The following is a 22363-nucleotide window of genomic DNA, read 5'->3' on the forward strand; positions in this document are numbered from 1 at the left end:
GGGAAGACGTGAAACTGGGTGAGAGCGGCAGCGTGGCCTGCAGTGACTGCGCTGCTGCAGGCAGAGGTCAGCGCGGCCGGGAGGGAGGGTTGTGCAATCGCCACCGTGCCCGCAGCTCGCAGCACGGCCTCCCGGCGCTGCCCGGCGGCTCCTCCCAGCTTCAGAGCCTTCAGCCGGAGCTGCCCGGGTGCAGCTGCGAGCCGAGTCCCCGGCGGCAACCTGGTTCAGGTGGGAAGGGCCAGGGGATGCCGCAGGGATGCCGGGGGGGAGGCGGGGGGGGATGCGCTCCTTCAGCCCAGCTTGCAAAATGTCTGCGAAGCTTGTGCAAACGCTACGAACTTCCCTCTGAGGAGCAGGTGGTGCCTGTGGGCACCGCTGGTGTCGCAGCCGCTGCAAGCGGAAAGCGGAGCTGTTCCCGGGGAGGCTTTGGGGCCGGGAAGCGGGGGCCGGGGCCGGGGCCGGGTTAACGCGAGCCACGGGGCAGCTGCAGCTCTGGCCTTAGAGGAGCTGATCTGACCCTAAAACATGCCAAGAAAATTACTGTATCCAGGGAGACCGGCGCTAACGATGCCGGGGAGCTCCGGCAGAGGTGAGAGCCCGGGGTGGCAGGACCCGCGGTGACCCCGCGCGGAGGCTGGGCCGCGGTGGCTGCTTGGCGGGGGGAGACCGTGGCCGCGGCCAGGCCCGGGGTGACCCGCCTGGCGGGTGCCCGCGGTGGCTGGCAAAAGGCTTAATGGGGCAGGAAACCCTCCCGAGCAGGCGGGGAGCTGCGGTGGGATGGGGGGGGGGGGGACTCGGGGGCTCGGCACAAGCTGCGGGGGCCTGTGGAGACCTTGGCGCCTGCCAGGCTGCTGCTGGGTGAATCCAGGCCCACGGCGGCCCACGGCCGTGCCGTGCCACCGGCAGCTCCGTGCCGCCCCGCAGCACGGCCGCTCCGCCATGGGCGCACGCGTCAGGGAAACTGCTGTCTCAGAAAGCTTCCCCCCACCGAGTTCCTCAAAAGCTGCAACCAGCTGGGATGCGTCTTGCAGGTGACAGCGTAGGAGCAGATTAGCTGGAGGTGCTGCAAGAGCGAGCCGGGCCCCGGGCCTGGGGGAGCCCTCGGCTGCCGCGTGGGGCCGGGACTGGCCCTCCCTGCAGTGCCCGGGCAGCAGCTCCTTGGCGTCCCCGGGCAGCGCCGTCCCTGGACCGCTCGCAGCAACAACCGGGAGCCCGCGGGCACCGCAGTGTCCGCACCGCGGCTGCTCGCAGCGCCCAGCCCCGCGGGAGCAGGAGGGTGCAGCGGGTGGGCGGCCGGGCGCTGGCAGCCAGGGCCCTTGGGGACGGCTCCTTCGCCCCGCGGGCTGGGCTGCTCCTGCGTGCGGCCGCAGGGCAGAGCAGGAGGCTGCGCGCTCCCCCGTGTGCGCTCTCCCCTGTGCTCGCCGACCTCAGTGCACGCTCCCCCCCGTGCATGCTCCCCCGTGTGCACACTCACCCGTGTGCACTCTGACCTGTCGTGCCCCCCACGCGTGCTCCCCCCCCCGTGCACGCCCCCCCACGCGCACGCTGTGCCGGCAAGCCCTCCCCAGGGAAGCCCCCCCGGCGCAGGACCTGCCTCCGTCCCGCAGGAGCGGGATCTCCCGGCGCAGCGGTGGGACGAACCCCCCGGGGGCGGCAGGGCTGGAGGGAGCCGGCAGCAGCCGAGCCGGGGCGCTGGGCCGCGGCGGTGGCGGCTCCCCTTGCCGGGCGGCTGCGTTACCCGGCGGAGGGAGCGGAGCTGCGCGCGGGGAGCCGGGAGCGCGGAGCCCGGGGGCCGCCCACGGGTGGGAGCGGAGCGGGGTCCGGGCGCTGCGGCCCCCGCGGCGCCGGGGCTGGGCACGGCCGCGGCAGCGTCGCCCCGCTGCCACGCGGCCGCGGCGGGTGCGAGGGCTGCACCGAGGCCGCGCCGGCGGGATGCCCGGGAGGGCGCGGGAGGCTCCTCGGGGGGCCGGGAGCCCCGGGCCGGGCGGGCGCGGCGCGGCGCGGCGGCCCCGCGTGGGGGAGCCGGCAGGGAGGGGAGGAAACGCAGGAAATCTCGCAATGGCTGTACGGTCAGCGCGGGGTTTCCTGTTCCTCTCTCGCAGCCGGGGCCGCGCCAGGGTCCAGGCACGCACCGCCCGGGCCCGCAGGCGCCGGCGGCGGCGGCGCAGCCCCGCGTGGGACCGGGCGGCTCCCGCAGGTCGGGGCCGGGCGCGGCGGGGCCGGGGCGGGGGCGGGGGCGCGGCGGGGAGGCGCCCGGGCACCTGCCCGGTGCTCGGCGCGGCTCGGGGCCGCGGCCGGGCCGGGATCGGCTCCCGGCGACCCGGCGCTGCGGCTGCTCCGCGCTCGGCCGCGTCCGGCGGGGCCGCACCGAGGTCCCCGCCCCGGCTGCGCGGCCCCGACGGCGGCGCGGGGAGCCTGGGGGGCGGCGGCGGAGCGGCCGGAGCGGCGGGGCAGCGCTGCCTGCGCAGCCCCCGGCCCGCGCTTCCTCCCCGCCGGCGCGGCCCGAGGCAGCGGTGTGGGGCGCAGCCGCGGCTGAGCCCTCCGTGCCGCCCCGCAGCCTCGTCGCGGCGGCCCCGCGGCGCCATGGGCTTCGGGCCGGAGCTGTGGTGCCCGCAGGGGCACAGCGCGCTGCTGCGGCTGCAGGACGGGGAGCTGCGGCTGCTGGAGCTGATGAAGAAGTGGATGTCGCAGCGCGCCAAGAGCGACCGCGAGTACGCGGGGCTGCTGCACCACATGTTCTCCCAGCTGGAGAAGCAGGAGGGCCCGGGGCAGCCCCGCGCCGGCGAGCACGGCGGCCGGCTCGGCGAGGTGAGGCGCGGGGCCGCCCGTCCGTCCGTCGGTGCCCATGGCCCGCCCTCACGGCCCTCTCCCCGCAGTCGTGGTGGGCGCTGGCGAGCCAGACGGAGACGCTGAGCCAGATCCTGCGGCGGCACGCGGAGGAGCTGGTGGCGGGGCCGCTGGCCAAGCTGAGCCTGCTCATCCGCGACAAGCAGCAGCTCCGCAAGGCCTTCAGCGAGCAGTGGCAGCAGCTGAGCCAGGAGCACGCGCGGGTACGGGGACCGGCACGGGGCTGGGGACGGGGACAGGAATGACGGCAGGGATGGGGATGGGCATGGGGATGGCTGGGGCTGGGGACGGGAGCAGGGATGGGGCCAGGGATAGGGACAGGAACAGGGATGGGGATGGGGACAGGGATGAGGATGGGGCACCATGCAGGGCAAGACAGCTCAGCCCCCCGCCGCCCCGACCCCGTCTCCCCCAGACCACCCAGCAGGAGATGGAGAAGCTGAAGGCGCAGTACCGCAGCCTGGCACGTGACAGCGCCCAGGCCAAGCGCCGCTACCAGGAGGCCAGCAAAGGTGCGTGCCCGCGCGGCCCCCGGCTGTGTCCCCTGCGTCCCCGTGTCCCCTCTCCCCTCGGGTCGCGATGGGGAGCACTGCAGCCTGCAGGACCCCGCGGGGGCACCTCGGGGGCTCTGTGCTCTGGGGGGACCCAGCGTGGCCCCCCGGGCTCCCAGGCACTGGGCAAAACTCCTGCAGCATGTCAGAGCTTGGACACGGTGCCACCGATCGGGAACGTCCCCTCGGCACCGGGATGTGGCGTCTGCCCCGACCTCCCTCCCTGCCCGGTTCCCCCTGCAGCCCCGTGAGCCCTCCCAGCCCCGGTGCCCCCGGCCCCGCTGGCTCCGTGCCCGTCTCCCGGGGCAGCGGTCCTGCGGCAGCCGGTGTCCCACGGCCTCTCCCTGCAGACAAGGAGCGGGACAAGGCCAAGGAGAAGTACGTGCGCAGCCTCTGGAAGCTCTATGCCCTGCACAACCAGTACGTGCTGGCCGTGCAGGCGGCCGCGCTCCACCACCAGCACCACTACCAGCACGCGCTGCCCGGCCTCCACCAGTCCCTCTACAGCCTGCAGCAGGAGATGGTCCTCGTCCTGTAAGCGCCGTCCCGGCCCCGGGGACCCCCTGCCCCAGGCACCCCGTTGCCCCCGCGCGCCGGCGGTGCCCCGTCCTGCTGCAGCCCGGCCCGTGCGCGGGCACCCGCTGCCCTCCGGGGGGGGATGGATGCTCCCGTGTCCTGCGGGAGCCCTGCCAGCCGCGTGCACCCTCGCAGCCACGCGCCCGTGCCCCGCTGTCCCCTGAGAGCCACCCCAGCGCCGGGCCCTGCTGGGGGTCAGCACGGGGCCCAGCCCCGAGGCTGCATGGGATGGCTGGGGCTGAGGGGCTCGAGCGAGCGGGGCGCCGGGACCGGGCTGCACGGGCTCCGGGCAGGGTGTGGGGACCGGGCTGCACAGGGTGCCGGGACCGGGCTGCACGGGCTCCGGGCAGGGTGCGGGGACCGGGCTGCACAGGGTGCCGGGACGGGGCTGCACGGGGTGCAGGGACCAGACTGCGCAGCGGCACACGAGGCGGGACAGCCCCTGACGCCCGCGTCCCGGCAGGAGGGAGATCCTCTGGGAGTACCACAGCATCAGCAGCCTGGTGCAGGAGGACGTGCTGGCCGTGCACCAGGAAATAGCCCGCGCTGTCCAGGCGATCGACCCCGCCACCGAGTACGACAGCTTCGTGCAGAGCCACAGGTACGCCGGCATTCCTGCGCGCTGTCGCGCTGGCTGGACGCGCCTGCCGGGCCGCGGGCAGCTCCGACGCGGGGTCCCGGCCCCGCGTGAGGCCGGTGCCCTGGCGCAGGTACAGCTGCGAGGCTCCGCCAGCCGTCAGCTTCGACGAGAGCCTGCTGGAGGAGACGGAGAACCTGGTGCCCGGGGAGCTGCAGCTGAACGAGCTGACCGTCGAGAGCGTGCAGCACTCGTGAGCGGGGCCGGGCGGCGGGCGGGGGCGGGGAGCGGGGCTCCGCGCGTCCCGGGGGCCGCCTGCAGCCGTGTCTCTTGCAGCCTGACGTCCGTCGAGGAGGAGCTGGCGGCCGCCACGGAGGCCGTGAGCAGCAAGGAGCGGCGGGTGCAGGAGCTGCAGGCGGAGATCCGGGGCGAGGAGCAGGGCCTGGGCGCCGGGGAGCGGTGAGGCGCGGCGGGCGGCCAGGCAGGCTGGGGCCGCGCGGGGCGGCAGGGGCTGACCCCCACCTCGCGTCCCCAGGGTCCACTTGCTGGGGAAGCGCCAGGGGCTGCAGGAGGCACAGCAGCAGCTCCAGGGCTGCCTCTGCACCCAGGCCAAGCTGCAGGCGCAGCGCGACATGCTGGCCCAGAAGCTGGCGGAGCTGGACTCCCGGGAGCCCCTGCCCGCCCTGCCCTTGCCCGAGGACCGGCAGTCCCTCTCCTCCGTGGTGAGTCCTGCCCACGCGCGGGGGCCGGGAGCGCGCCCGGCTCTGCAGCCCTGCAGGCACGGCCGGTGCCGCGGGGCACCGCTCACGTGGCCGCCGTCCCCCAGGAGCAGGAGCGGAGCGGGGCCACCGCGCTGGAGACCCTCAAGAACCACATCTCGGGCATCTTCCGCCCCAAGTACCTGGTGAGTCCCCAGGCCATCCAGCCGCCCTGCCCTCCGCCCCGGCTGCCCTGCCGGCCTTCCCAGCCCCTCGGCACCCCCTGCCCCTTGCTTTCCTGCCCTGCAGCCACCCTCCCCATGGCTCTCCAGCCCCCCTCCCCAGCGTGCTCCAGCCCTGCAGCCCCTGCTCCCTCTGCCTGCCAGCCCCAGCTCCGGGCAGTCTCCCGGCCCCACTGCTCCTCCCCGCACCTCCAGCAGGACGGCAGGGCATGGCTGGGCTCACCCGCATCTCCGTGCAGCTGCCGCCCCCCGTGCCCCTGATCCCGGAGGTGCAGAAGCCGCTGTGCCAGCAGGCCTGGTACCACGGGGCCATCCCGCGCTCGGAGGTGCAGGAGCTGCTGACCTGCAACGGGGACTTCCTGGTGCGGGAGAGCCAGGGCAAGCAGGAGTACGTGCTCAGCGTGCTGTGGGACGGGCAGCCCCGGCACTTCATCATCCAGGCTGCCGACGTGAGTGAGCGCGGGGCACCGAGCTGCCGGGCAGGGGCTGGGGCAGGCGGCAGTGCCCTGGGCAGGCGTGCACCCTCGCCGTGCGGCCGCTCGTGCAATGCATGGGGCACGCGCGTACGGGTGTGAGGTGTGCGCACGCGGATCTGGCGCAGGGCTCCGGGAGCGAGCCCGCAGTGTGTGCGCGGGTGCACGCTTGTGCATGCTGCCTTGTGTGCGTGCACGCCCACGCATGCCCACACGCGCCCACCCACGCCCGCCCGCACGTGCATGCCCATGCCTGCGTGCCCGACCCCGCAGAACATGTACCGGCTGGAGGGCGACGGCTTCCCCACCATCCCGCTGCTCGTCGACCACTGCCTGCAGAGCCGGCAGCCCATCACCCGGAAGAGCGGGATCGTCCTGGCCAGGGCCGTGCTCAAGGTAGTGGCCAGCCGGCGAGGGGAGATGTGTCCCCCGCAGGCAGCGCAGCCAGACGCTGTGAGCGTGGCCTTGAGTCACAGCTCGGGGCTGGGGCCCCGTGGGGCTGCAGGACCCCCCGGGCTGGCGTGGGGGGGCTGCGTGGGGCAGGAGGGGGTGTGGGCTGGGGCAGGAGGGGAGGTCTCACCACCCTCTCTCCCCAGGACAAGTGGGTGCTCAACCACGAGGACGTGCTGCTGGGGGAGCGCATCGGCCGGGTGAGTGCCGGGTGCCCCAAGCCCTGCTGCAGGAGACAGAGCCGGCCCCGGGGGCTCCGGGGGGCACTGGGGGGGGGCGATGGCACTGGGGGGAGTGATGGCACTGGGGGGAGTGGTGGCCCCAGGCTGTGCTGCCACGGGCTCAGCCAGTGCACGGGCCTCTCTCTCGGCAGGGTAATTTTGGGGAAGTGTTCAGTGGCCGCCTGCGTGCTGACAACACGCCCGTGGCCGTGAAATCCTGCCGGGAAACCCTCCCGCCCGAGCTCAAGGCCAAGTTCCTGCAGGAAGCCAGGTCTGTACGGCCATTGTGCCGTCTGTCCCGGCCTGTCCGTCCATCCCCGGGACTGTGGCCGTTTAACCCCCGATGGGGCTGCAGCGTCCCTGTGGCGTGAGGGCCCCGTCCAGGCTGCGCTGCCGGGGCGGCACGTGCCCGGGGCAGCCCGGCCCCTCGCGCGCTCACGGCCCCGCTGCCGGCCCCGCAGGATCCTCAAGCAGTACAACCACCCCAACATCGTCCGGCTCATCGGCGTCTGCACGCAGAAACAGCCCATCTACATCGTGATGGAGCTGGTGCAGGGTGAGTGGCCCCCGCCGCGGCCCCGGTGCCCGCCGCGCCCGCCGTGCCGGCACTCACGCGTGCCCCGCGCAGGGGGGGACTTCCTGAGCTTCCTGCGCAGCGAGGGGGCCCACCTCAGGGTGAAGGAGCTCATCAAGATGACGGAGAACGCTGCGGCAGGCATGGAGTACCTGGAGAGCAAGCACTGCATCCACAGGTGGGCCCCTCCGCGGCACGGCGCGGCACGGCACGGACCCTGCCGGGAAGCTGCCCTGGTGCCGGCCCCAGCGCGGCCCCGAGCAAGGGGAGCCCCAGGACAGGCGCGCGTGGGCGGTGCCGGCGGTGGCCTGGCTCCCTTGGTGCGTGGCCAGGCGGAGGCAGCCCGGGGGGTCCCGGCTCGGGGACGGTGGGCCGGTGCGGAGCGGGGCACACCCGGGACTCCTCGACGCCCCGGCCCCGTGCCGTGCCCCGGGGAAGGCCCCGCTCCCGCACGGCACAGAAGGACCCAGTGGGCAAGGACACCGTCACCGCACGGCTGAGGGCTCCGCGCCGTCCCCAGGGACCTGGCCGCTCGCAACTGCCTGGTGACGGAGAAGAACGTGCTGAAGATCAGTGACTTCGGGATGTCGCGGGAGGAGGAGGACGGCGTCTACGCCTCCACGGGCGGCATGAAGCAGATCCCCGTGAAGTGGACCGCCCCAGAAGCCCTCAATTACGGTACAGCCGTGGCCGGGGAGCCCGCACAGCCTGGGGCTGTGGCAGGGTGAGGGAAGGGGAGGCTGTGCCGCAGCCTGGCAGCACGGCTGGGACCCGGGAGCCCTGGGCTGGTGGGGGATCCCGCACAGCGGGTGATCCTGGGCAGCGGGTCTCTCCCACACCATGGGTGATCCCGGGCAGTGGGTCCGTCCTGCACGGCAGGTGATCCTGGGCAGTGGGTCTCCTGCATGGTGGGTGATCCCGGGCAGTGGGTCTCTCCCGCACCGTGGGTGATCCCGGGCAGTGGGAGGTGTCGAGGCTGCGGCACCTCCAGCCCCGCGAGCCCGGGCACAGCGGGCGGCTCGGTGCCGTGTCCGGCGCTGCCAGCCGCCCCGTGCCCCCAGGCCGGTACACCTCGGAGAGCGACGTCTGGAGCTTCGGCATCCTGCTGTGGGAGGCGTTCAGCCTGGGCGCCGTCCCCTACGCCAACCTCAGCAACCAGCAGACGCGCGAGGCGGTCGAGCAGGGTAAGGCACCGCGGGTGCCGCCGGCTGGGGCTGCTGCGGGGCCGGGGAGCCCGCGGGAGCCGGCGCCCCACGGCCGCTCTACCCCAGGCGTGCGGCTGGAGCCTCCGGAGCAGTGCCCCGACGAGGTGTACCGCCTGATGCAGCGCTGCTGGGAGTACGAGCCCCGCAGGCGGCCCAGCTTCAGCGCCCTGCACCAGGAGCTCGTCAGCATCCGCAAGCGGCACCGGTGAGCGCGGGGCGCCCGGACGGCAGCCCGGAGAGCCCGGCACGGCTGCGCGGTGCCGCCTGGACCCCTGGCCGTGCTGCAGCCCTCGTCCTGGCGACGCCAGCCCGCTCCTGCTCCCGCTCCGGCACCGGCACCGGTCCACAGGGCGCTGGGCCGGGCGCCCCGACGCTTTGTTCTGGCGTTTGCTCCTGTGCAATAAACCCAGCTCTGTGCCACGCCGCGTCCGTCAGGGAGGTGGTGCACGGCGAGCCCCGGGCAGCACCAAGGACCAGCCCAGGGCGCTGCCAGCAACCTGGACCCGGCCGTGCAGCCAGGCTGCGGTGTGGAGCCGGCCCGGGGGCTCCGGGGGGGCTGAGTCCAGCCCTGGGGGGGTGTCTGGGTCTGGTGGCTCTGGGGGGGCTGAGTCCAGCCCCAGGGGGTCCAGGGGGGCCAGCTGGGTCCGGGTCTGGAGGCTCCAGGGGGGTTGAGTCCAGCCCCAGGGGGTCCAGGGGGGCCAACTGGGTCTGGAGGCTCCGGCGGGGCCTGGGGCCGGCCTGGGGGCTCTGGGGCGCAGCTGGATTCAACGCTGGGGCGCTGGGGGCTGTCTGGGGCTGTCCTGGGGGCTCTGCAGATAGCGGGGCTCCACCCGGGGGGCTCCAGGGGTGGCTGGGGGCTCCGTGGGGCCTGGCTGGGGCCGGCCCGGGGGCTCTGGGGGTGGCAGGGATCAATCCCGGGGGGGCCCGGGGGGCCGGCTGGGGCTGGCGGCTCCGGGCCTCAACCTGGGGGGCTCCGGCGGTGGCTGAGCCCGGCCCGGGGGCTCGCGGGGCCGCTTCCCCGCTGGCGGCTCGGGGCCGGGGCCGGGGCCGGGGCCGGGGCCGGGGCCGGGGCCGGGGCGGGGCGGGGGGCGGGCGCCGGCGGGGCGGGCGGGGCCTGGCCGCATCCCGGCGCGGCGGCCGGCGGGGCCCGGGGCCGGCGGCGCTGCCGGCGCGGCGCGGACGATGTGAGGAGCCGGGACGGGCCGCGGAGCCGCGGACGGTAAGAGCGGGCCGCGCCCGCATGGACCCAGCCCGGCCCGGCCCCGCGCCTCCCCGCGGCGCCCCCGCTGCCCCCGGCCTGCGCCCCACTGGCCGGGGGGCCGGGCCCGGGCCCGCTGCGGCCTGCTGCGGCCTGCCCGCCCGCACCGGCACCGGCACCGGCACCGGCCTGGCCCTGCGGTGCCTCTGGGCCCCGGCCCGCCCGGGCTCCTGGCAGCGGGCTCGGCCTGGGCAGCCGCGCTGCCCCCCCGGCGCGGGGCTGAGCCGAGCCGGGTTAAGCCGAGCCGGGTTAAGCCGAGCGGGAGGCGGCGGGTCCCGGCGGCCGCTGCGTGGGGGCGGCGGGGCCGAGGGGCCCCGGGGCCGGGGGTCCTGCGGGGCCGGGCAGGACGGGGCCCGGCTGCGCGGGCCGGGGCAGCGGCCGGACCACCGGGGCCATCGTCCGCGTCCTCTGCTCCGCGCGGCAGGTCGGTCCCGGCAGCCCCCCGGGATGAAGCTGAAGAAGCAGGTGACGGTGTGTGGAGCTGCCATCTTCTGCGTGGCCGTCTTCTCCCTCTACCTGATGCTGGACCGGGTGCAGCACGACCCCGCGCGCCACCAGAGCGGGGGCAACTTCCCCAGGGTGAGGCGGCGCCGGGGGCTGTGGGACGGGCAGAGCCCCGTGCCGGGGCACCGCTCTCACTGCCGTGTCTGTGGCCAGAGCCAGATCTCGGTGCTGCAGAACCGCATCGAGCAGCTGGAGCAGCTGCTGGAGGAGAACCACGAGATCATCAGCCACATCAAGGACTCGGTGCTGGAGCTCACGGCCCACGCGGAGGGGCAGCCGGCGCTGCCCTACCACACCCCCAACGGCTCCTGGGTGCTGCCCGCCGAGAGTCGCCCGAGCTTCCTCTCCGTCTCCCCGCAGGACTGCCAGTTTGCCCTGGGGGGCAAGGGCCAGAGCCCAGACCTGCAGGTGGGAGGCTGAAGTCTTGGCCCAGGGGTCAGTGCAAGGGGGCAGGGGGTCCTGGGGGTCCCGGCTGTGCTGGGAGGGTCTGTCGGGTGCCAGTGCTGCCGTAGCAGGGTGTCCGCAGGGTCTTGGCTCCGCTGTGTCACGGGTCTCTCGCCCCCACGTCTGCCCCCCCTGAGCCCTGTCCCCCACCTCGCAGATGCTGGCCCTGTACTCCCTGCTGCCCTTTGACAACCAGGATGGCGGTGTGTGGAAGCAGGGCTTTGACATCACCTACGAGCCCAGCGAGTGGGACGCGGAGCCCTTGCAGGTGTTCGTGGTGCCGCACTCCCACAACGACCCCGGTGAGCCGGCGGAGAAGGGTGGGGGGGGGGGGCAAAGGGCTCGCCCAGCCTGTGCTGCTCTGTGCTGCTGCCTGGGGAGGGCTTGGCCCTGCTCGGTGACGGCCCCGTGTGCACTGACAGGTTGGATCAAGACCTTTGACAAGTACTACTACGACCAGACGCAGCACATCCTCAACAGCATGGTCCTGAAGATGCAGGAGGACCCGCGCCGGCGCTTCATCTGGTCCGAGATCTCCTTCTTCTCCAAGTGGTGGGACAACATCAGTGCTCAGAAGCGGGCTGCAGTGCGGAGGTAGGGTCGCCTGCCTGGCTCTGGCTCTGGCTCTGGCTCTGGCTCTGGCTCTGGCTCTCTGCACAGTCCCTGTTCGTGCTGGCGGGCCGTGCTCGGGTGGAGGCACTGGGTGTGAGCGCAGGGATAGGTGAGGGAAGGACCCTTCATCCTTCCCAGGCCTGGCTGCTCTGGCTTCACTGCAGCGTCTGCAGGCTGCACACCGCTTGCTGCAGGGTGCCCTGATGTCCTGACGCTGGCACTAACCTCTCGGTGCCACGGGACTTCAAAGCCGCAGTGGTATGCGCAGGGAAAATGGGAGAGAGCCAGGGTGCTGCTGGCACTGGGGCCTCTGCAGCAGAGGCTTCGTGAAGCGTGGCAGGAAGCAGGTCTCACCTTGTGCTGCTCGGGGGAGAATGGACCCCGTGCTCCCGGTGGGCTGGGGAACCTCTGTTCGTTGCTTTAAACCCAAGCGCACAAGCACCGCGGCAGAGCCTCAGCAGCTTTGGCACCCCATGATACTCAGGGCACCCTCAGAGGGTGGGAGACCTTGAGAGCAGAAAAGTGCAGTGGGAGAAGGGCCCTTTGTCAGCTCCTTGGGTCCCCAGGGAGGGCTGGGAGTGGAGGACACGGGCTGCGGGGCACAGCAGAGAGCGTTGGACTGGTGCTTGCTGTGGAGATGGGTTCTGGCTGGGGACCTCAGCCTGCTTCGTGCTGTGGAGGTCTGGCTGGGGCTGACCTGACCCGCTCATGTCTCCCGTGTCCCCCTTGAAGGCTGGTTGGGAATGGGCAGCTGGAGATGGTGACAGGTGGCTGGGTGATGCCCGACGAGGCCAATTCCCACTACTTTGCCATGATCGACCAGCTGATCGAGGGGCACCAGTGGCTGGAGAAGAACATCGGTGAGAGCCGTGGGGGATGCAGGGCGGGAGGAGCGGGGTGCTGGCTGGGGGCCTGGCTGGTGCGCCGGCAGGGCCAGCACTGCCCCCGGTCCCTGGCACAGGCCTGCTCCGTGCAGCCAGGCTTGGTGCCGGGGCCTGACTGGTCTCTGTGCCCCCAGGCGTGACGCCCCGGTCGGGCTGGGCCGTCGACCCCTTCGGCCACAGCTCCACCATGCCCTACCTGCTGAAGCGCTCCAACCTGACGGGCATGCTCATCCAGCGGGTGCACTACGCCATCAAGAAGCACTTCGCTGCCACCCAGAACTTGGAGTTCATGTGGAGACAGACGTGGGGTGAGGGGCTGCTGCGGGTGCGACTGCAGGGAGGGGACCTGCCGGGGACTGGCGACAGCAGGGGAAAAGCTACCGACCTCTTTCCTGTGTGGCCAGTGAGCTGAGTGCCAGGAGGCGATGTCTCTGCCCTGGGAGACGACCCTGCAGTGTTTCTGCCCTGGGGACAACCCCAGGGCGTCTGCCCAACAGTGCCAGTGCCTGGCCCTGCCAGTGAGGCTGTTTCTGTGCTCTCTGAGCTCCAAACAGGCGAGCCTGACTGCGTGCCAGGTCTGCTCTGCCCCAGCGGCCGGCCCTGCTCCCGTGTGCCCTGTGCCCGGTTCCGGCCAGGGGATAGGCAGGGGAGAGCCACCTTCGGTGCTCACCTGTCCTTGGTCCTGCAGACCCGGACTCCAGCACCGACATCTTCTGCCACATGATGCCCTTCTACAGCTACGACGTGCCCCACACCTGTGGGCCAGACCCCAAGATCTGCTGCCAGTTTGACTTCAAGCGCCTGCCAGGTGGCCGGATCAATTGCCCGTGGAAGGTGCCTCCTCGAGCCATCACCGATGCCAACGTGGCCGAGCGGTGAGTGCCTCGAGGGCAGGGGGCTCTGAGCCCCACGGTCCTGCCTCCAGCCTCACGCCTGGACCCCTGTTGCTCCCCGTGGCAGGGCCCAACTCCTGCTGGACCAGTACCGCAAGAAGTCCAAGCTGTATCGCAGCAGAGTGCTGCTGGTGCCCCTGGGAGACGATTTCCGCTATGACAAGCCCCAGGAGTGGGATGCTCAGTTCCTCAACTACCAGCGCATCTTTGACTTCCTCAACTCGCGGCCCAGCCTCCACGTCCAGGTATGTGCAGGGAGGGCAGGGGCAGCCGGGGGGGCTGGGGGGAGCAGGTGGTCTCGCACGAAGGAGTGCTGGGGTGCCCACACAGTGGGGAGGCCGTGTACGAGCCCAGAGGGAGGCTGGGCAGCCCCAGAAGGGGAGGTGGGAGCCCGCCTGGCCCTGGGAGGCTCCCCGTAACGCTCAGGGCCGTGGGTGCTGTCCTGCAGGCGCAGTTCGGGACGCTCTCCGACTACTTCGACGCCCTGTACAAGAAGGTGGGCATCGTGCCGGGGATGAAGCCGCCTGGGTTCCCAGTGCTGAGTGGGGATTTCTTCTCCTACGCGGACCGGGAGGATCACTACTGGACAGGCTACTACACCTCCCGGCCCTTCTACAAGAGCCTGGACCGGGTGCTGGAGGCTCACCTCCGGTGAGGGACAGCAGGCCGGGGCCCCAGGGCAGGGACGTGCGCGGGGAGCGCGGAGCAGCGCTGGCCAGGCAGCACCCGGGAGCCCCAGCAGTTCCCCTCCGGTCTGAGCCCAGCCGCAGCCGTGCTGGGTGGAGATGGCTCTCTGGCTGCTTCGCAGCCATGAAGCAGTGCCAAACCCTCGCTGAGCCCCGAGGCAGCGCATGCGCCGCGTCACCCCTCCGCAAGGCCGGGTGCCATGTCCCTGGCGGCTGAGCAGGCTGAGCACCATTTGGGCTAGGCTGGCCTGCGCCCGCTGCTCCTCTCCTGTCCCATCCCAGTCCCACTCGACGCGGTGAGCCGGGCTCAGGGGTGCGGGGGGCAGGCACCGTCGGTGACTGTGTCCCTGCGCAGGGGGGCCGAGATCCTGTACAGCCTGGTGCTCGCCCACGCCCGCCGTGCCGGCACGGACAGCAGGTACCCGCTCTCCGACTACGCCTTGCTGAGCAACGCCCGCCGCAACCTGGGGCTCTTCCAGCACCACGATGCCATCACCGGCACGGCCAAGGAGGCCGTGGTGGTTGACTACGGAGTGCGGTACGTGCAGGTGGGGGGGCAGCCCCGAGGGCCCTGTCTCAGCGGGGGCAGGTGGGCGGGTGCCCCTCGAGCGGGGCTGGGAGCGTGTTGGCTGCGGGGTCCTGCGGGCCCCTCTCCCGGGGGGGCGGGTGCTGTGGGAGGGAGGCCGGGAGGTGTCGGAGGGGATGGACCCGGGTGACCCGCTCTGCCCTCTGCCCCAGGCTGCTCCACTCCCTCACGAACCTCAAGCGCGTCATCATCAACGCTGCGCACTACCTGGTGCTGGGGGACAAGGACGCCTACCACTACGACCCCGCCGCGCCCTTCCTCAGCACGGTGAGCAGCACCGCCCCACGGCTGCCCGCACCCCACGGCCCCGGGGCCCCGTGCCCCGCCCTGTGCCAGGCTGCCTGTCCCAGGGCCCTGCCTGCCCCCACCTCCTTCGGTGCTGGGTGGGGGCCCGGGGGGACGTCCCGCCCGTGCCCGCGTCCCTGGGCCGGGCTGGCTGGGGGCGGCCGGCGCAGCCGCTCTGACGCTCTCCTCTCCCCAGGACGACACGCGCCTCAACCAGGACTCGCTCCCGGAGAGGACGGTCGTCAGACTGGATGCCTCGCCCCGGTAGGGGCTGCCGGGGCTGCTGCCGGGGCCGGTCCCCTGCCCGGCCGGCGGTGGGGCCCTGGGGGGTGGCGGTGGGGCAGCGAGAGGTGGTAGGTTGTGTGAGGGGGTTTTCCAGGAGTCTGCAGCTGTGGGTGGGTGTGGGTAAACGGGGTCTGCGGGCGGTGTGGGGCACGGGACGCCGTGGGTGGCTGTCCCCCTACGTGGCCTCCTCGCAGGTTCGTGGTGGTGTTCAACCCGCTGGAGCAGGAGCGCCTGAGCGTCGTGCCGATCCTGGTGAACTCCCCGCACGTGCGTGTGCTCTCCGAGGAGGGGCAGCCCCTGCCCGCCCAGCTCAGCGCCTACTGGGGCTCTGCCACTGACGCGGTGCCCGACCTCTACCAGGTACGGGGGCCGCGGTGCCCCACTGCCGCCCCTTCCGTCCTCACCCTGCGCAGCCCGTGCATACGCGGCCGCCCCGTCCTCGCGCCCCGCTCGCTCCCACAGCTTGTGCGCTGCCCTGTGAGCACCCCTGCGTGGCAGCAAGTGTCCCTGGACCCCCCGCAAGTGCCCACTGCTCACAGGCCCACAGCACGCGGCGCACGCCCTCCCCCCAGAAGCGCTGTCACCGGGGTCTTTGCAGATGGCCAGTGGGTCCCCACCTGCCAGCTGCCCTCCCCCGGAGGGCCTTGGTCAGGTCCTCGCTGTCCGCAGGTGTCCGTCCTGGCCCGCCTGCCTGCGCTGGGGCTGCGTGTGCTGCAGCTGCACAAGACATTCGACGGCCACGCCACGCTGAAGTCGTCTGTGCGCCTCTACCTGCACGGCCGGGACCTGCCGGTGCGCAAGCACGAGGCCTTGCCCGTGCACGTCTTCCCGGCCACCACCGATGACTTCTGCCTGGAGAACCAGCAGCTGCGGGCCTGCTTCTCGGGGCCCTCCGGCCTGCTGCAGGTGAGAGCAGGGATCCGACGGGTGGCCAAGGAGGGGAGGGGAACACGGCTCTGCCCTGCGCGAGAGGCGCTCACTGCCGCGCTGGCTTGTGCCCTGCAGAGCATCCGCCGAGCCGGGGAGGAACGGGAGCAGAGGGTGAGCAGCGAGTTCCTCGTCTATGGCACCAGGGCCTCCAAGGACAAGAGTGGAGCCTACCTCTTCCTGCCTGACGGCGAAGCAAAGGTAGGGGGGCCTCGTCCCAGAGCCTAGCTGGCAGCTGTGCCGGGGCCACGTGACAGTCCTGGAGATGCCAGGCTCAGCACAGCCCTCCTCCTTTCCCCGCAGCCCTACGCCCCCAAGGACGGCCCAGTGGTGCGGGTGACAGAGGGACCCTTCTTCTCGGAGGTGGCCAGCTACTACCAGCATGTCCAGACCGTGGTGCGGCTTTACAACGTGGCAGGTGAGCGATGCGAGCACAGCACAGGCTGCAGGGCTGGCGGCGGTGTGTCTGCGAGGGTGTTTGGGTTTGGAGACAGTGTGTCCATGAGGGTTTTCAGGTCTGGAGGCAGCACGTCCGCACAGGAGGACGTCGCCGGCCCAGGGAGCGCTGGGCGATGCTGCCCGTGGGATCCAGCCCCTCGTGTCTGCCCGCAGGGGTGGAGGGCCTGTCCCTGGACGTGTCTTGCCTGGTGGACATCCGTGACCATGTCAACAAGGAGCTGGCCCTGCGCTTCAGCACTGACATCGAGAGCGACGACACCTTCTTCACGGACCTCAACGGCTTCCAGGTGTGCTGGCAGTCCAGGGGAGGGAGAGCGGCTGCCCATGTCGGGGACAGCCAGTCTGTCCCCCTGCGCCAGGCATTGCTGGAGCCGCTTCCAGCCCCGACTCCCTTCCCCGGCAGATTCAGCCCCGCAGGTACCTGCGGAAGCTGCCGCTGCAGGCCAACTTCTACCCCATGCCAGCCATGGCCTACATCCAGGACGCGCAGAGCCGCCTGACCCTGCACACAGCCCAGGCGCTGGGGGTGTCCAGCCTCAGCAGCGGTGAGCCGGCCTCCTCCGCGGCGCGAGGGCTGGGCCCTGGGCGTCTGCCCGCCGAGCCCGGGGCTGCGGGGCGGCGCTCGGCTGAGGGCTGCTGGGGAGGAGGGAGCTGCAGGCTGGGCGCGGAGCGACCAAGCCCGACCTGCCTGTGGCACTGGGGGCTCCGCGGCTGCCTCCGGTCCCGCGGGGGCATTTACTGCGTGAGGCCTGGGGGGACAGCGGCGAATGGGCCGTGCAGGGTGGGTGGCTTGCGTTAAAGCCCGGGGCTTGGGGACCGCTCTCCGCAGGCCAGCTGGAGGTGATCCTGGACCGGCGCCTCATGCAGGATGACAACCGGGGCCTGGGCCAGGGGCTGAAGGACAACAAGCGAACCTGCAACCGGTTCCGGCTCCTCCTGGAGCGCCGCACCACTGCCAGCAAGGTGTGCAGGCGTGGGAAGCCAGGCACAGCACCGCTCTCCCGGAGAGCCCGGCTGTGCCTCAGGGTGGTCGTGGGGGGTCGGAGGCGTCTGCAGGGAGCCACGTGTCCGACCGGAGCGAGGTCTCTTCTCCTGCTGTCCTGTGGCCCTGGCAGCCTCCACGCTGGCACTGCTCCGTGCAGGGCTGCGCTGCGCAGGGCCGGGGCTGTGCCTGGGCCGTGGGGTGTGGGGGGAGGTGGGGAAGTGCAGTGGGGTCTGCCCCGCGGACCGGGCGCGGAGCCATGCTGCCCTCGTAATCGTGGTGTTCTTGTCCCGTTGCCTCGTTGCTCTCGATGCATGCACCATTTCACCCATTCAGAGCTCCAGCTTCTTTTCCAAATTGACCTCCGTGTTTAAAGCCTTGGGCTTCCCCGGCACCAGGACTGGCAGCCCAGAGGTAACGGCCGGCCCGGCCCCTGCTGTCTCTCCCTGTCTCGTGCACTAGCTGCTGGTGACTAGTCTAGCGAGGGCCTGTAGCAGGCTCGTAGTCTGGCTGTAGACTCGCCCAGGGCCCCTGCAGGCTGCCTGGCGCGGCAGCCCCTTTGCTGTGCAGGCGCTGGGGCGGGGAGGGTCGTGTCTAGGCCAGCGCATGTCTCTGGGTGCATCGGGAGCCCTGTGCTGGCTCTGCTCGTGGGTCCCCATCCTCCGAGTGCTGCCGGAGAGGGTGTAAGGTGGGGGAGCCCTGCAGTCCCCAGCCAGGTGCCGCCGGCCCGGCAGCTCCCCTCGCGCGCTCGTACCACTTGCCCCCCGGCAGGTTCAGGACGGCCGCCCGATCAGCTTCCCCTCGCTGCTGAGCCACGTCACCTCCATGCACCTCAACGCCGAGGTCCTGGTCATGCCCGTAGCCCAGGAGAAGCTGGCCCCACCCGTCCTGCGCTCCTTCCTGCCGCTGTCCGCCACCCTCCCCTGCGACTTCCACATCCTCAACCTGCGGACGCTGCAGGCGGAGGTGCGCCGGGCCCCGGGCGCTGAGGGTGGGCCCAGCCCCGGGGCGGGCAGTGCTCTCAGGTGGGTCGCACACTTGCTGTCCCGGCGTCGCGCCTCACGCCTTTGCTCCCCGGCAGGATGACTCGCAGCCCTCCGCGGAGGCAGCCCTGATCCTGCACCGCAAAGGCTTCGACTGCAGCCTGGAGGCCAAGAACCTGGGGTTTAACTGCACTACGAGCCAGGGCAAGGTAGGCCTGGGCTGCCGTCTCTGCCTACGGGGCAGGAGAGCCCGGCTGCTGCCTGCCCTAGCCCTGCAGCCGGTCTGGCTGCCAGGCCTGCCTCACGCATCCCCGTGCTCAGGCTGAGCCAGGGTTGGGGCTGGAGGGGCCCCCAGATCCCCCCAGCGCTGACCAGTGGCTGGTCAAGGGTCCCACGCTGCAGCACGCAGCCCTGCTCTGCCCCTTGCCCAGGCAGAGCTGGAGGACGTTGGCCTCTAAGAGGGGGGTCTGGAGCCTCGCACAGACCCAGCCTCCCGCCGCGGGGATGGCGGGGTACCCTGGGGGGCCGGGTACCCTGGGGGGCCACGCTGAGGCCTGCAAGCTGGTGCCGGCACAGCACGGACGTGACCGTGTGGGGCCAGCCCCGTGCTTGCACCGCACTGCAGGCGTCGGGTCCCACTCACCGGGGCCGCCCGCCCTCCTCTCTCCTCTCTCCCCAGCTGGCCCTGGGCAGCTTCTTCCAGGGGCTGGAGCTGAGCTCCCTGCAGCCCACCTCACTGACCTTGATGTACCCGCTGGGCACGGCCCCCAACAGCACCACCGTCCACCTGGACCCCATGGAAATTGCCACCTTCCGCGTCCGCCTGGGGTAGCGTCTGCCGATGCAGGAGAGGAGCAGACTGGCCACGCAGCGTGGGAGCAGCTGCTGAGCCCCGCAGCGCCCGCGCTGCCCGGAGCGGCCGGGCCCACGGCCCCGCAGCCCGGCACGCAGCCCTGGGGACGGGGAGCCGAACTCGCAAAGGCTGCTGCCTTCTTATTTATTAGTCCTGTGTTCTCAGATAGATTTCAGACAGTGAACTGCTAGAGCAGGGCTGCGCGGGGGCTGCTGGGCGCTGCCTGAGCGTAGAGGGCAGGCGGTCGCGCTGCTCTGGCTGGGGCCGGCTCGGGGGCAGCGGTCTGGACCCTGCTGCTGACGGCAGGGAGGTGCACGGCTGCCCTGGGTGTTGCACGGCTGCCGCGGGAAGGTGCCCGCCCTGGTGTCTTGGGCCCCTGCCGGCGCCCGGGCTCTGCCAGCCCCCGCAGCGCAGCACCGGGCTGCCGGGAGCCTGGCAGGCCTGGGGCGGCTGCCTGGGGAGGTGCGCGAGCTGGAGCTGGAGCTGCACTGAGCTCGCCTGGAGCTTGTAGGAAACATGAGGCTGTTTCCAAGGGCCCTGGTCTGTGTCTGCTTTGGGGTTCCCGCGCTGCTAACGTGGGGAGGTGGGAGCGGTGCGCCGCGGGGGGACGGGCAGCCCCCTCGGCTGCCCTGGACACACTGGGGGCTGGCGCTGAGCCGTGCCCCTCGGCCCGGGACCCACGCCGGGTGCAATGGGGGCTGCAGGGACCCGGGCTGAGCCCTGCTCCGCTGCCCTGCGGGTGCTCCCCGGGGCTGAGCAGGGCACGGGGACCCCGGCGTTTGCGCGCGGCTGGGGACACGGCTGGGCTCAGCCGTGTGCAGGGGCAGGCAGCGCCTGGCTGGGGCACGAGCTGGAGTTAGGCAGCACCTCGTACAGGCAGAAACATGGGTTGGGTGGGAACAGCCTCTCCCAAACTCACTCGCGTTAGTCCCTCTGTCAGCGCGAGGCTTGTGCCCCTGCCGGAGGTGGCACCGGGGCCGGGCCGCTCCCCGAGCGCTGCAGCGGGCAGGGGGCCAGGGGCCAGTGCCACAAGTTGCCAGTGGCACCACAAGCAGCACCGCGCAGCCGGGCAGGGAGAGCAGAGAGGGACGGGGCAGGGCCCGGGGGCTGCTGCAGCACCTGCATGTGCCGCGCGGCTGGGGCAAGCTCTGTGCCTGCTCCCGGTCACCGGGGAACCGGCTGCTCTCCGGGGCTGCAGCCGCCTAAGGAGGAGGAGGAGGAGGAGGAGGATGCAGGGCCTTGCCACGTGCGTGGGGGTGAGGGGTGCTGCAGTGGGGCTTGGCTGGCCGTGCCCTGCCGGCTGGAGACGGGATGGCGTGAGGCCCCTGGCCGGCGGGCAGCGCTCCCGAGCCCCGAGGAGCTGCGTGTCTGCAGCACTGCCGGGTGCCGCCCCGCGGAGCGCCGGGAGCCGCGTCGCCAGGAGCATCCTCCCGGTTGCTGCAGGGAGCCGTGTCGCCAGGAGCATCCTCCCGGTTGCCGTGGGGAGCGCCGGGGCTGCGCCTGCCTCCGGCTCCCTGGGGGCTAATTACTGCAGCAGGGTGCCGGCGGGGAGGGCCACGGGCTCCGCACGGGGAGGGCGGGGAGAGGAGGCTGTGCCGTGTCTCAGTGTCCCCAGCACGGTCACCTGTGCAGCTGGCACCCCTCGGGATGGCCCGGCGGTGGGGCCAGGGGACGCTGGGCACCCCGTGATGGTGGAGCAGGCCGTGGAACACAGCTGGGGATGGTGGATGAGGCCATGGTGCACAGCCAGGGATGGTGGACGAGGCCGTGGCGCACAGCCGGGTGTGCTTCCCCGGGGAGCCGGCGCTGGCCCAGCCCCATGCTGGGGAGCTGGCAGCCTGCGTGCAGCCGCCGACTGGGCTGATCCCGCCTGGCCCCTGTGCAAGCACATTAGTGCGATGAGCGGCTCCGGCGTCCGGCTAATGGAGCGGCTGGCGGGGGGCCAGGCTGCTCGGCGTGGGGCCCGCTGCCTGCCCGGCCGCGCTGCCCCACCGCCCCGGGGGCCACTGGCACCGCGGCGTCTCTGCAGCCCGCTGGTGGCCTGGGCCCCTCCAGCCAGGGCCAGCCGCGGCGTTAGCCGCCCGTGGGCAGGGGGGCCGGTTCCCAGCTCCCCGGGCTGGGGCTGCGCCGGGAGAGCCCTCGCCCATGGCAGCCGGGTGCCAAAGGGCTGAGACGCCCAAGGAAGGTGATGGGACCCGGTGCCCTGCCGTGGGGCTGGGGAAGGTGCCGCCATCCCGGCCTTGTCCCGGAGGAGCTCATTAGCGATGCTCCCTCCCGCCTCCCGCTCGGGTCCCTGCGGAGCGGGGCAGTAAGTGCGGGAGGCTCTAATGGCTCCGGGAAGCTCTTGATGGGCCGGTGATGGAGGCGGGAGCAGGAGGGGCTGCGGTTTCCCCTCAGACAGCGCTGGGGCTGCCGGTGCCCCCGGCACGGCCGGGAAGATGCTGAGCGGGCTCCCGCTGGGGCTGCTGCTCTGCGCGGCGCTGCACCCCGGGCTCCTCGGCACAGGTACGGCCCCACATCGCGCCGCGGGCACCACCACCCGCACCCCGTCCCTCCGGGGCCGGCACAGCCCCGCGGGCACCGCGCCGTGCCACCGTGGTCTGCGCCGGGGCGGCGGTCCCGGCCGGGGGACGGTGCTGGGGGAGCTGCGAGCGCGCCGGGGTGGGTCGGGGTCCCGCGGGCGGCGGGGACGTGGGGGCTGACTCCCCGCCGGGGACCCGCCGGCCGCTCCCAGGGCGTCGTGCCGGCAGCGCGGAGCACGCGGCAGGCGATGCCGCGAGGACAGGGGCGTCCCAGCCCGGTGCGAGCCCGTCCTGGCGCCCGGGCGTCCCTGCCGGCGGGGCCCCGTCCGGCACCGCGAGCCCCCGCGTCCCCCCGCAGCCGCCGTCCGCAACCGGCACCTCTGCGAGGGCTACGTGGGCCCCGACGGGCGCTACCACCCCGGCTTCTACTGCCCGCGGCTCGGCGACCCGCCCGGCCACCGCTACTGCTGCCGGCCCGGCCCCGCCGCCCTCAAGGGCTGCTGCGCCCGCCCCCCCGGGGACGCCCCCGCCCCGGGCAACCTGTCCGGCGCCCCGGCGCCCGGGCCAAGCAGGTGAGCCCCGCCGCCCCCCTGCCCCCCTGCCCGCCCCCCCCGCCGCCCCCGCCGCCCCCCTAAGGCGCTCCCCCGGCGCAGGAACCCGCTGGCGCTGCCCGTCGTGGGGCTCTACGGCCTCCTCGTCCTGCTGCTCATGGCCGTCGACCTCCTGCACTTCTACCGCCGGCAGCGCTGCCGCCTCGGCCCGCTCCTGCCCCGCGGCTGCCCCGGC

At 72.9% G+C, this 22363-nt stretch overlaps 2 protein-coding genes across 5 annotated transcripts; both read left to right on the forward strand.

Moving 5' to 3' along the window:
* The first annotated feature begins 126 nt into the window (after window positions 1-126).
* On the forward strand, window positions 127-8834 carry FES (FES proto-oncogene, tyrosine kinase). 2 transcript variants are annotated; one of them, XM_064517763.1, is made up of 19 exons: window positions 127-228; window positions 2558-2808; window positions 2877-3050; window positions 3263-3359; window positions 3749-3932; window positions 4438-4575; window positions 4685-4804; window positions 4888-5010; window positions 5087-5273; window positions 5378-5455; window positions 5731-5940; window positions 6238-6360; window positions 6561-6614; window positions 6788-6906; window positions 7097-7191; window positions 7264-7387; window positions 7730-7887; window positions 8271-8393; window positions 8481-8834. In XM_064517763.1, exons 2-19 carry the CDS (start codon window positions 2584-2586, stop codon window positions 8621-8623), a joined length of 2475 nt encoding a protein of 824 aa, XP_064373833.1. In that variant the 5' UTR covers window positions 127-228; window positions 2558-2583; the 3' UTR covers window positions 8624-8834. The 2 variants fall into 2 exon arrangements, with proteins under 2 accessions (XP_064373833.1, XP_064373832.1); XM_064517762.1 differs by lacking the exon at window positions 127-228 and adding an exon at window positions 2036-2197.
* A 673-nt stretch (window positions 8835-9507) lies between these two features.
* Window positions 9508-19589, forward strand: MAN2A2 (mannosidase alpha class 2A member 2). Of its 3 annotated transcripts, XM_064517766.1 has the most exons (25): window positions 9508-9633; window positions 10097-10251; window positions 10330-10419; window positions 10537-10584; window positions 10778-10922; window positions 11043-11214; window positions 11965-12092; window positions 12251-12424; window positions 12805-12991; window positions 13077-13254; window positions 13458-13660; window positions 14051-14233; window positions 14434-14548; window positions 14763-14830; window positions 15046-15211; window positions 15521-15757; window positions 15857-15979; window positions 16082-16196; window positions 16391-16524; window positions 16641-16782; window positions 17067-17200; window positions 17556-17633; window positions 17991-18185; window positions 18301-18411; window positions 18882-19589. In XM_064517766.1, exons 2-25 carry the CDS (start codon window positions 10120-10122, stop codon window positions 19032-19034), a joined length of 3411 nt encoding a protein of 1136 aa, XP_064373836.1. In that variant the 5' UTR covers window positions 9508-9633; window positions 10097-10119; the 3' UTR covers window positions 19035-19589. The 3 variants fall into 3 exon arrangements, with proteins under 3 accessions (XP_064373836.1, XP_064373834.1, XP_064373835.1); XM_064517764.1 differs by having other exon boundaries at window positions 10330-10584; XM_064517765.1 differs by lacking the exon at window positions 17556-17633 and having other exon boundaries at window positions 10330-10584.
* Window positions 19590-22363: the final 2774 nt, after the last annotated feature.

Source organism: Dromaius novaehollandiae, chromosome 10 (genome assembly GCF_036370855.1).
Source record: "Dromaius novaehollandiae isolate bDroNov1 chromosome 10, bDroNov1.hap1, whole genome shotgun sequence".
In the NCBI taxonomy this organism is placed as follows: Eukaryota; Metazoa; Chordata; class Aves; order Casuariiformes; family Dromaiidae; genus Dromaius; species Dromaius novaehollandiae.